General features: G+C 33.6%; 1 protein-coding gene and 1 long non-coding RNA gene across 5 annotated transcripts; one reads left to right on the forward strand and one right to left on the reverse strand.

The window, feature by feature from the left end:
* The first annotated feature begins 1,800 nt into the window (after positions 1–1,800).
* On the forward strand, positions 1,801–6,823 carry LOC102591508 (uncharacterized). Of its 4 annotated transcripts, none has more exons than XR_001472792.1 (3): positions 1,801–1,858; positions 5,257–6,133; positions 6,476–6,823. It is a non-coding gene; the product is annotated as an uncharacterized lncRNA (long non-coding RNA). The 4 variants fall into 4 exon arrangements; XR_366889.2 differs by lacking the exon at positions 1,801–1,858 and having other exon boundaries at positions 4,626–5,812; positions 6,058–6,133; XR_001472794.1 differs by lacking the exon at positions 1,801–1,858 and having other exon boundaries at positions 4,626–5,527; positions 5,641–6,133.
* A 955-nt stretch (positions 6,824–7,778) lies between these two features.
* LOC107059649 (uncharacterized) lies at positions 7,779–12,168 on the reverse strand. The gene is made up of 8 exons (XM_015306368.1): positions 11,784–12,168; positions 11,007–11,651; positions 10,798–10,952; positions 10,348–10,659; positions 9,176–9,278; positions 8,957–9,073; positions 8,599–8,839; positions 7,779–8,487 (listed from the first exon to the last, which is right to left on the reverse strand). Exons 1-8 carry the CDS (start codon positions 12,166–12,168, stop codon positions 7,779–7,781), a joined length of 2,667 nt encoding a protein of 888 aa, XP_015161854.1.
* Positions 12,169–12,289: the final 121 nt, after the last annotated feature.

Raw genomic sequence — 12,289 nt, forward strand, 5'->3', positions numbered from 1 at the left:
TCTAAATCACAGAAGTAGCATTGATAAATAAATTCATTCATTTGTCTTGAGCATAAAAAACAAATCGTGACAATTCTCTAACTTTTGAGAAGTTTAATCATTTTGGAAAAAGATATTCAGAAATATATATCTACATCACAAGAGAAATTTTTAACAAAAACAAATGAATTTAGACTACAATAAAAATTAAACTAATACAAACTTCAACAGGCGTTATTACAAGTCATATAATTTTTTCTTCGTCGAAAATATTTGAATATTAAGAAATAGTAAATCAGTAAAACAAAAGGGCAATGTTTATATAGTAATAACTATTTTGAAGCAAACTTTCTGACAATCTAAATAGTAGCATTGATAAATAAAGTCATTATTTTGTCTTGACCATCAAAAAAATAAATCATGACAATTCTCCAGCTCTTGAGAAGTTTAATAATTTCTGAAAAAGATATTTAGAAGCATATATCTACATCATAAGAGAAATTGTTAACAAAAACAAATTAATTTAGACTACATCACGTTAACCTCATATATTGGAACATTACATACTAATGTATATACTAAGCAAAAAAATTAATTATTATATCATCATAATTATTTTCCTCAAGTACTCGAGGTTAAAGAATATACCATGTCAGGAGAGAACAATTTACTTCATCAGAATAGGGGTACCTCATAATCCGCTAAACTTCGAACTCACTTAACGATAATAAATCACACAATTTTTTTTAAAATGTAAGAAGAAGAAGAGTAGTAGATTAAAAAAAAATTGTTGAAAAATGAGAGGAAACCCCTCTATTTATAATCAACAAAGGGTAGTATAAACAATTATTTTTTGTGTCTTATTTGAAAAGTCACGACCTTTTCGAGAAGTCACAACCCTTTCGAAAAGTCACAACTTATTGAAAAAGTCACAACTCTTTGGAAAAGTCACAACTCATCGAAAAATCACAACCCTTTGAGAAAAGTCATAACTTATCAGAAAAGGCACAACTCATCGAAAAAGTCACAACCAAAGTTTGGGATATTATAATAATTTACCATTCAAGTTAGGAGTTTATGTTTTTAAGGTTATATATATACACACATTTATCTTTTATACTTTTTTAAAAATCTCAAATTTCAATAACTTTTTAACCATAGTTGATAATCTATTTACTCCTTAAATTAATTTTTTATAACTGCAACATTTTTTTATAAAAAAAAAATTCAAATATTTAGAATAAAAACTGATAACTTCCCACATGAAGAAGAAAAAAAGAATAAAAATTATTTTGTCTCACCCATGATTCGCTATAAGTCGTGTTTTCTCTAAAATAAAAATGCAAATGTTTTACATACAATTTGTAAAAAAAAATTTACCGTTGAATAGAAATAATATAGTTTGTTAGTCTATGATTATTGAAGTTTATTTTAAATTTGAAATATATATATATTATTACTTTACTTTACTTTATTTTACTCCTATATAGAAGTGGAAGTTGATAGGACTAACACAGCATATACAAGTTATACCAAAAACAAATTATTTTACTTCCTATATAGAAGTGGAAGTTGATAGGACTAACACAGCATATACAAGTTGTACCAAAAATAAAATGAATGGTACAAAGTGGGAGTTGATAGGACTAACACATCATATACAGGTTGTACCAAAAGTAAAGTGAATGGTACAAATAGGTTAATTTGGTAATTTGACTCATGGCTTTCTAACTATGTGTATATTCATCTATGTAACACGTGTCCTGGCTACGTGATATATCCCTGTTCCTTTTAGTTTTAAGAAAAAAGTGCTCTGCAAAATGGAAGCCTTTTGCAAGCCCTCATATGAAATTCTCAGTTAAATTGCATAACTTCCTAGGTATGCACTGCTTCTTCCCTTCCTTCTTTTTTCTCATTTTTGTTTTGCCTTTTGATTTTAGATTCGTTTTGTCGATTTTTCATTCGATGAGTTCCGATTTTTTTTATTTATCAATTTTGGTGTTTATGTTGTGGTAATGTTGCATGCACTGAATCTAAATTTGATTGGATGTTGTTGTTATTGCCGTTTACTCCTCTTCTTCTCAATTTAATTTTCCAGTTGGATATGCAGTTGGATTCTGAAATAAAGCACTCAAAAAACTTGGATTTTTGTAAATTTCGATGTATTTTGTGCTTTAATGTTTTCAAAGGGAAAAATTTGAAGGGGTCCAAACGTAGCTTCTCTTTAGATAAGATCTAAAATAGTATCTTAAATATATTTTGATTAATTTTCTTTTTGAAATTTATTAAAAGTCAGTATTTTGGGTCTGTATATGTTTTATGAGTTGTGGATGCTACTTCAATGGAAATTGTGCATCTGGGAAAAATAATTAGCCATACAACAAAAGCTTACTAAATTTCAGAAGTGTTAAAGATTGAATCAAATACTTGAATTAATATGTTTGTAATTGATACATGTTCAGTTGTACTTTATTGATGCTTGATTCAATAGTCGCTATAAATACCTAATTGTACTCAGCACCAACAATATACCTAATGAAATCCATCTACTTGTCGATTTGTTGGATTCGATTGACGTGGGAATGCCTTGTCGTCTATGCAAATTTGTAGCCCAACTTTAGTCATGTTTCTCTTTTCCCACTTTCACTGTGCAGCAAAAAAAAAAAAAACCACCCTTGCTGTACAATTACTCTGGTAGAAGCCTATTATTACAAGTAGTGTATTAAAAATCAACAACAACGACTTCCGTTTATTAACTTGCTGCATAGAATGAAAGTATGCAGTTATAGATATACCTCTACTCTTAAGAAGTCTTTCAATTAAACTCTTTAGTTGCCACTTCTCTGCATCATGCACCTTGACAACAAAAGAGAAACTTATGTGATCTTTAGAAAGCGGATAAACGTCAAACAACTATGAATTTAACTTCATTGACAAACAAAATCACCACAAAATGGTAAAACTATCCTATGAGCGATAAGTTCCAAGAATTTCATAGGAGTTGGCCGGACTTGGTGATTGGCAGCTGGGTTATGGCTTGTAGAATCAGTTTGCAGACGGGCGCGATAGCAACAATGCCTCCCTGATGCAAAAAGAACTTCAACTGCTGACTTTACTGAAAAGGTAATATAAATTTGAAATTTAAAAAGAACAAAGACACAACAAAAGAAAGACCAAAAAAGTATAACAAAGAAGTGAGATTTACAATTACCAGGACCATGTGGATATAATTGATCAGAAGATATAAATAAGTATTCATGGATAAAATAGGAATTACAAATAGAAGATCCATGACAATAGCTACCACATTTTGCCTAGAAAGAAGTACAATGACAATCAACAAGTTATACGTATTCAACAAAATCTACAAATGAATCGAGCTTAAACTCAATATAAACACTTACACAATCTCTACAATGCCTCAAGTATTCTGCTCATGTTAGCTTCTTGAACTTCAAGGATCTGCTGTAATTATTTGCAATGCGTGGAATGTGTTATTTTGGGATTGTGGGTTACAGATACTCACTAAGAGATGCTGGTAAACTGATTCACACATAAGTTTATTGCCGGTTTCCTTCATATTTCCGTCAGTGCTTATGATGTTGGTCTATTGGAAACAACCACTTTACCTCCAAAGATATGGAGTAAGGTGTACACACGAGAAAATGGTCAAATGCCCCCTTAAGCTATGACCGGATTCTCAACTACACACTTATTCTTTACGGGAGTCCTATCACCCCCCTAAACTGTTTAAAACTAAAATTATCATCACCCTAAATGCCTACATGGCGAGTGTATTGCACTCTCCTTGAGAGAGTGAACATTAAAAAAAATAAAATTAAAACTTTACTTTTAATATTTTTTCATAAATTTCTGTATTTTTTTTTCTCCCTTTATCTTGTATTTGTTTCTAGTTCTAATTTGTTTTCTTCTTCATACCTACTAGAAGTAGATCATCAATGGCAGCCACCAAATCTCATCGTCACTCATCATCTTGCCATTACTAATTTTAGCTTCAAATAATATTCTTCAACTTATTTAACAATTGATAATTTCCTTGCAAATCTAAAAATGCAACCAGTTCTTCATCTTCTTTAGAACAATTTCTATAAAAAAATTGATGCCAAATCACCTCAACTTTTCTTCAAATCACTCCAAAATTCTAGATATAAACTTTTCTCACCGTTTCGATTCTTTTGGTATATTACCCACTTAAAACGGAGATCGTTTGTGGCAAGTCGAAATAAGAACTCAAGCTTTTGAACTAACTTTAATGGTGGTTTAATTTGTGCTTTCACGGTTTCAACCTTGAACTTCAATTTTCAGCCACACAAAATTCTTCAAACCATCAACGAAATCACTTGCTTCCAATTCAAGAATATAGATTCAAAAAAATCATATTGAAGCTTACCCATTTCCATGGAAATCCGGCGTTCTTAGAACTAAAAATTGCAGCTATGAAATCATTTAAACAGTATTTTCAGCTTCAAACAACTAATAATCAACATTATAATCAACAAAATTCAAATAAGAAGATCAAAAGACACAGATCTATAAATTTTGACCTTTTAACCTTCAACAAAGTTTTTAAATGATGAATCAATAAGGAAAAAATTAAAAAAAAAAAGTTTTTAATAAAATTTACACCTGTCAAACGCGTGCATTTCACTTATCAACATAAATGTGGTTGTGACTTTTTAGGGGTGTAATTATTTCAATTTTTAACAGTTTAGGGGGGTGATAGGACCCCCGTGAAATTCAAGTGTGTAGTTGGAAATTCGAGTATAGATTAGGGGGACATTTGACCATTTTCTCGTGTACACACTACCCTGCCCAGACCACACTTGTGGGATTACATCGGGTATGTTGTTGACTTTCATAAGCTAATTTTTACGACAATTTTTTTCTTGAAAAACAAGCTAAGTTTAGGGCGAAAATTACCGAAGGAAAATGAAGATAATTACTAGAATACATGTGTAGAGAAAGTGTTTCTGGGAACGTGGCTGATGGAGAAAGTGGTGGCTACAAGAGAGGAGGAGAAAAAAGAGAGAAGAATAGGAAAAAAGGAGAACTAAAGGAGAAAAAAGAGATATTTTTGTGCTAAATATTGTATGCTTCGATCTCTATTGCTTCGAAAGAAATTTTGGCCAATTAGCCATTGCTGAATTTATCTTTTCAACTGTTCAGTTCAATTCCTCTTAATTTGAAAATGATATAGTTTTACAATAGTTTCCTAATTATCTCCTTTTTCTCCTACTTTATGCTTGCCATCTGCAGGAAGCAATTCACTTTGCTTGGAATTTTTCACTACCGGAAAGAAAGCCCTCTTTAGTACATTCACTATTAGCTGACATTTGCTCTATTTTGGGGATTCTCTATTTTTTTCCTTGGTTTTTGCTTGTTCAAGATGTGACATGTCTTCTTTGAGACTTCACATTGACTGATGAGCTTAGCGGGAGCAATATTTTTTTTATTTGGATGAGAGATGGAAGAGGAGTATAGTGAGAATGCCCCATTCTCTGTTGAGGATTTGATGCACAACGATCCTGTAATGAAAAAGAGACGTATCATTCGAGATTAATTTTCGTTTGTTGTTGGTCATTACACTTGCTGATTTTTAAAGAATTTTTTCAGTTTCATATAAACTGTTCTATGTGGCAGTTGCTTGCACGGTTGCAGCAGTGTCACAAGAGGGTATTTTGCACCGAGATATTATGGGATTTGCTTTGTTGATTGACAAATATGGGATGCTAAAAATCACTGATTCTAGGTTCGCAAATTACTTCAATCCTGTAAAAGAGCATCCTCTGTCAAGTCAAGTTGTCACATTTTGGTAAAGACCTTCAGAACTTCTACTAAGTGCTATAGATTATGGAATACATATTGATCTTTGAAGTGCAGGTCGCCTCATGGCTGAAATGTTTGTAGGCTAGCCAATTCTGCTTGGTCGTACTAAAGCTTTGACATTTTCTTTCCATTTAGTAAACTTAATTTTGTCTGCAATGATATATAGATCATTGATATTTGAAGTCCCTAATAGTGTAAAATACTCATCCATGAATTTGGCTTACATTGCAGGAAAAGCTAGATGGACTATGACTGGAGTTCCGGGTGTGGTAAAGGAAAAGGCAATAAAAATATTCATTAGTGAGAGGTGCGTAATATGTATTCTTATATTTGATTTTTTTTATAGGGTTGTATCATATGTTTCAAGTATTTAGTTTGCTACTATGTGTAACACTTGCTGATTGTAATTAAATAATAGCGCTCTCTACTTTTGTGTATTTGATGTGTCCTAATTCGAAAGAGAGAGTTCATATATTTTTAAAGAAGAGACTCCACTAGACCTTGTGTCGTCGTATTTTTGGAAAAGCACAGCTGATAGGCTAAGCTATGACCTTATAAGAAGTTGTCCTTGATAATTTTGAGAAGACAAAGTGTGTGTATATATATATATATATGGCCTAAAACACTTTCACCGTGTCTTCCATTGTAGGTGTTATGTCCCTTTTCAATTCGGAGGACAGATGAGAATGCGCTTAGTGAAGTTCAAGAAGTGCTTTATCATGTACATCATAAGAATCTATATGATCAAGACCAAAGTGCTGCAGAAATGCTCCAACAGTGACATTCTATGGACTGCTTCAATTGGATGGTGCCTCATCACAGTCCATACGTATGGACAATTTTAGACAAATAATTACTTTAGATTGAAAGAGACTTTCCATTAAACCATAGAGATATTTAGTTTCTATACTCAAGTTTGCATATGACAAATTCCTTTGTGTATGCTGTTAAAAATAACTATGTAAAAATAATTATGTTGAGACCGTGCTCAGCACGGGACGTGCCCATCTAGTATATATATATATATATATATATATATATATATATAGCCATGTAGGTAAGAAAAGCAAATTAAAGCACGTCCCACACAATTTTTACACTTTGCACATTGTACATAGATAGAGAGAAAAAAATGGGACCTTATTTGTAGCAACCAAATTCAAATTTTTACCTTTTTCTTTTCATTCCATTTAAAAACATTATCTATATATTATCATGTGTCAACACTATAAGAAAACAATATTATTATTAAAATTAAAAATTAAAAATCTATTTTAGAAGCTACTTTACTCTTATAATTATATTTCAATTCAAATTTTGAAACATTCATTTTGAAATTAAAATTAAATTGAATTCAAAATTTGAAATATTTATTTTGAAATTAAAATTAAATTCATTAAATGGCAACTAAAAAAATCATACACCCATTAAATAGGAAAACTAATCACACTTAGCGGTCATCTTTGATTTATACTTTTAAAAATAAATGTCAACTGATTATATAGGTGGTAAAATTGTAAATGATAAAATTTTAAAAATATTTTCACTTTTAAAAGAAAAACCGGAAAAACAATATTATAGGCAAAAATTAAACTAAAAAAATGAAAAATGAAATTACGAGGATAATGATGATAATGAAAGTACTAACACGTGCATATTATTACCAAAATAATTATACACTATTCCAATTTTTAAATCACAGGATAACATATTGTTGAAAGCTAATCCTCTAGCTACTGGAGATATTGAAATGAGGAAGAAGAGAAGAAGAGAAATTGAGAGTAACAGTGTAAACTGAAAATAACCGACTTGAACTTTTCATTATCAACAATGCACTATTTATACACAGTCCCTAACTAACAATGTTTAATTACTCCTGTAACTAACTATCTAACAGACTAACTGATCCAGCTAATTATATACAATTACAATTTACATTTTATCACTCCCCCTCAAGTTGGATGGTGGAATATGTCCAACATTCCTAACTTGAACAACATGTTACTATGCAATTGCTTTCCTAAGGCTTTTGTAAAAACATCTGCCATCTGCTCCCTGCTTGTTATGTACTCAGTCTTGATGAGCCCTTCTTGTATTCGTTCTCTAATAAGATGGCAATCTATTTCGATGTGCTTTGTCCTCTCATGATACATGGGATTTGAAGCAATTTGTAATGCTGCTTTATTATCACAGTGCAACTCCATAGGCAGTGTAAACTTAGCTTTAATTTCTTGTAGCAGACCCTGTAACCAGACTAATTCTGCAACAGTGGTTGCCATGCTTCTGTATTCAGCTTCTGCTGAACTTCTGGAGATGGTATTCTGTTTCTTAGACTTCCATGAAACTAAAGACTCACCTATTCTGATGCCAAAACCTGTTACAGATTTCCTGGATACCACACATGAAGCCCAATCTGCATCACAAAAAGCACTTATTCTGTCTGACTTCTTGCTGCTCATTAATAAACCCAAACCAGGTTGTCCCTTAATATACCTTACTACATGTATTGCTGCATCATAATGTGATTGTTTAGGAGAATGCATAAATTGACTCAAGTGTACAACAAAAGAAATATCTGGCCTTGTCATAGCCAAGTATAGCAATCTTCCAATCAATCTTTGATATCCCCTTCTGTCTTCCAACTCAGTATCATCTATGAGGCTAAAATGTTCATCATACTCTAAACTTGTAAGTTTCTAATTTTGTTCAAGAGGAGTTGAAACTGATTTTGCTCCTGCTAAGCCACACTCTGATATTAACTCCAAAGCATACCTCCTCTGATTCATCAATATTCCACTCTTTGATCTAGCAAATTCAATGCCAAGAAAGTATCTCAATTCACCTAAATCCTTCATTTTGAAGCTATTATTCAATATGTCTTTAGCTTCCTGTATTAACTTGTGATTGTTTCCAGTAATCAAAAGATCATCCACATATACCAAAATTATCACTATGTCTCCATTAGCATCTGTTTTGGTGAACAAGGAGTAGTCTAGTTTACTTTGAGTGAAGCCTGATTGTGTAAGGGCAGTAGTTAGTTTCAAATTCCACTACCTGCTGGCCTGTTTCAATCCATACAAGGATTTGAGCAGTCTACACACCTTGTTGTTCTCCCCCTGATTGCCAAAACCTGGAGGTAGGACCGTGTACACTTCTTCAAATAAATCACCCTGTAAGAAAACATTGTAGACATCCATTTGGAAGAGAGACCAACCATGCTGAGCAGCCAAAGCCACAACACATCTGACTGTCACCATTTTGACAACAGGTGAGAAAGTGTCATGATAGTCTAAACCTTATTGTTGTGTGAAGCCTTTAGCTACAAGCCGAGACTTATATCTTTCAATACTGCCATCAGCTTGATACTTAATTTTATACACCCATTTACAACCAATAGGAGTTTTGTTAGCAGGTAAATCAACAATTTCCCAAGTGTGGTTATCACTGAGGGCCTGAATTTCTTGGTCCATAGCAAGAATTTAGTTATTGTCCTGAGCAGCCTGATCAAAAGAAGTAGGTTCTGACATAAAGGAAGAGAGAGTGGTAAGATGGAGTGATGTGTGAGTAAGACAGGGAAGATGAAATGGGATGTGGGGTTGTAGAAGAGGTAACATAGTCAACATGCCATATAAGTGGTCTTGTAGGCCTAAAAGATTTCCTTGGAGGTAAAGGCAATGCAGTAGGAGCCACAGGGGAAGGAGAAGTAGGAGGTGAAGTTGTAATCTAGGGAACTGGTGGTGCAGTAATGGGGAAAGAATCATCAGTGGGGGTGTGGAAATGCAGATATAGGAATAGGGAAAGTAGAAAAATGGGGAGAGGGTATATAATCAAGGAAAGTATGTTTGGGATGTTTAAAGGGGAAGATAGTTTCTCTAAAAGAAACATCTGTACTGATGAAGAATGAACTGGTTGTAATGTTGTAAAGTTTATAACCTTTTTGAGTGTCGGAATAACCCATAAAGATAGAGGGAATGACTTTGGGAGATAATTTGTCAGTAACAAAAGGTTTGGTAGCATAACAAAGACAACAAAAAACTTTTAGGTGATTGAGGTTAGGAGCATGATTATGAAACACTTCATAAGGAGATTTACCATTCAAAACAGTAGAAGGGAGTCTGTTTATGATGAAAGTTGCAGTGAGTACACATTCCCCCCAAAATTTTAAAGGCACATGAGCTTGAAACCTTAAAGCTCTTGCCATTTCTAGGAGGTGTCTATGTTTCCTCTTAGCTATGCCATTTTGTTGGGGAGTATGGACACATATACTTTGATGGATTATACCAAGGGAAGTAAAAAGATTGTTACATTGGTGATTGAAGAACTCAAGACCATTATCTGATCTCACAGTTTTAATGGTTGCTGAAAATTGTGTTTTAACAAGAGTAATAAAGGCTGAAATGAAAGTCACAACTTCACTTTTATATCGCAGTAAAAAAATCCAAGACATTCTAGTATAGTCATCAACGATTGTAAGGAAAAATCTATGACCATTATAAGTAATTGTTTATAAGGTCCCCAAACATCCATATGAAGAAGCTCAAAAGGTAAAACAGTTTTCTTAGACCTAGTAGGAAAAGGAAGCTTAGTTTGCCTTGCTAGAGGACAGACAGAATGAAAAGAAGTTGTATGCTGAAGAACAGGTTTGAGGCAATCAATCTTGTGAAGGACAGCAGCAGGAGCATGTCCCAATCTCAAGTGCCAAGTAGTAGAATCAGGTGAGCATAAAGGACTGGAATGGAGTGCAATGACAGGTGATGGTTTCGTGGTAGAAAGAAGTGTGTAGAGACCTCCTTCTTCCTTACCAATCCACTGTACCTTGCCAGTGCAAAGGTCCTGAAAAAGACAGTATTGAGGGTAGAAAGAAACACAAAAATTCAAGTCCTTTGACAATTTTGAAATGGATAAAAGATTGTAGGAGAATTGAGGAATGTACAGAACATTATGTAAGTCATGGTTATCAAAGAACTTTACAGAACAAGTATGTGTAACAGTAGTCAATTGACCATTAGGTAGATACACACTACTAGAATCAGGATGTACAGGAACTGGATTGATTAGAGTGTTTAAGCTAGAGACCATGTGATGTGTGGCCCCAGTGTCCACAATCCAGGAAAATGTATCAGTACCTGTAGCAAAACAAGTATAGGAAGCATGTAATGGAGAGGTGGTGTGAGCAATACCTGCCATATTGGCTATAGTCTCTTGTGATGAGCAATCCTTTTCAAGCAATTTCAATAGGTGGTTGTACTGATCAGAAGTAAAAGTGGGCACAGTTTGGAGAGATGAGGGATTAACATCAGTATTCCTATTGGTATCCAAATTCTCAGCATACTGTGCATTATTGATCTGAGGCTTTCTATTACCTCCAAAAACCTGTGATCTGTCATTCCCTGAGATTTGACCCTTATTACTCCGATCATCAGTTCCTTTCTTCTTTGTGAACTTGTAATGTTGAGGATATCCAATGAGCTTATAACAATTAGCCTTTGTATGATTCCTCAAGTGACAGTAATCACAGTATAAACCTGTATTTTGACCTGTGCTTTGGCTGAATCTGTTATGGTGAGTTGAAGCTAATGCAGTAGGCTCATTGATGTTCAATTTCTGTAGAGGCAATACACAATTGGATATCAGACTAGACTGTGTCCTTTGGCTTTCATCTTGCATTATCATACTGTAGGCTTGATTAAGGCTTAGGCTAGGAAATGTCAAAAGTATTTGGCTCCTCGACTGAGCAAAACTGTCATTTAATCCCATTAAGAACTGCATAAGCTTTTGTCTCTCCATGTGTTCTGCATATACTCTGTATTTATCACACTCACAGGCTGGTAAAGGTACCAGAGATACATATTCATCCTAGAGATTTCTCAACTTAGAATAATACTCAGAAACAGTAGATGTTCCCTGGCTTAGGGTACTGATTTCTCGATGAATTTGATAGATCCTAGTTAGATTACGTTTATCAAACCTCTTTTTCAGATCTTTCCAAACACTATGTGCATTATGTGAAAACATTAGGCCATTTGCTAACTCCTTCAAAACTGAATTTGTAATCCATGACAATACAAACGCATTACACCTTTCCCATTCGTGTTCTAAATCTCCTTTGTACTGATCCTTACGACATTTACCATCAATAAACCCAATTTTATTCTTTGCTAACAACGCTACTCTCATAGAATTGCTCCAACCAGTGTAATTTTCAATACCCGTAAGTTGTTGAGGGATCAGAATGCTACCTGGAGTATCGGATGGATGTAGATAAAGAGGATTTCTGGGATGAATGTCTGTAAACTTCTCGATCTGCTCTGGATCTGATTCTTCAACTGTAGTTATCGTCATCTATGGATTAATGAATTGATTTTGAGTCGGTTCAACTATTCTTCAATTCTCGAGTGTGCGGAAGGGAGAAAAACTTCAAAATTATCTCTGTTTCAGCTAGATCTCCATCGAAACCAACTGC

Source organism: Solanum tuberosum, unplaced genomic scaffold, assembly GCF_000226075.1.
Source record: "Solanum tuberosum cultivar DM 1-3 516 R44 unplaced genomic scaffold, SolTub_3.0 scf00030, whole genome shotgun sequence".
In the NCBI taxonomy this organism is placed as follows: Eukaryota; Viridiplantae; Streptophyta; class Magnoliopsida; order Solanales; family Solanaceae; genus Solanum; species Solanum tuberosum.

Bases quoted from the DNA above. Each gene is read 5' to 3' on its own strand.
- LOC107059649 (XM_015306368.1), bottom strand. From the start codon at position 12,168: ATGACGATAACTACAGTTGAAGAATCAGATCCAGAGCAGATCGAGAAG. The intron at 11,652-11,783 runs GTAATCTAACTA...TACCTTTACCAG, and splicing joins GAAAAAGAGGTTTGATAAAC to CCTGTGAGTGTGATAAATAC. The intron at 8,488-8,598 runs GTATGCTTTGGA...TGAACATTTTAG, and splicing joins ATATTGATGAATCAGAGGAG to CCTCATAGATGATACTGAGT.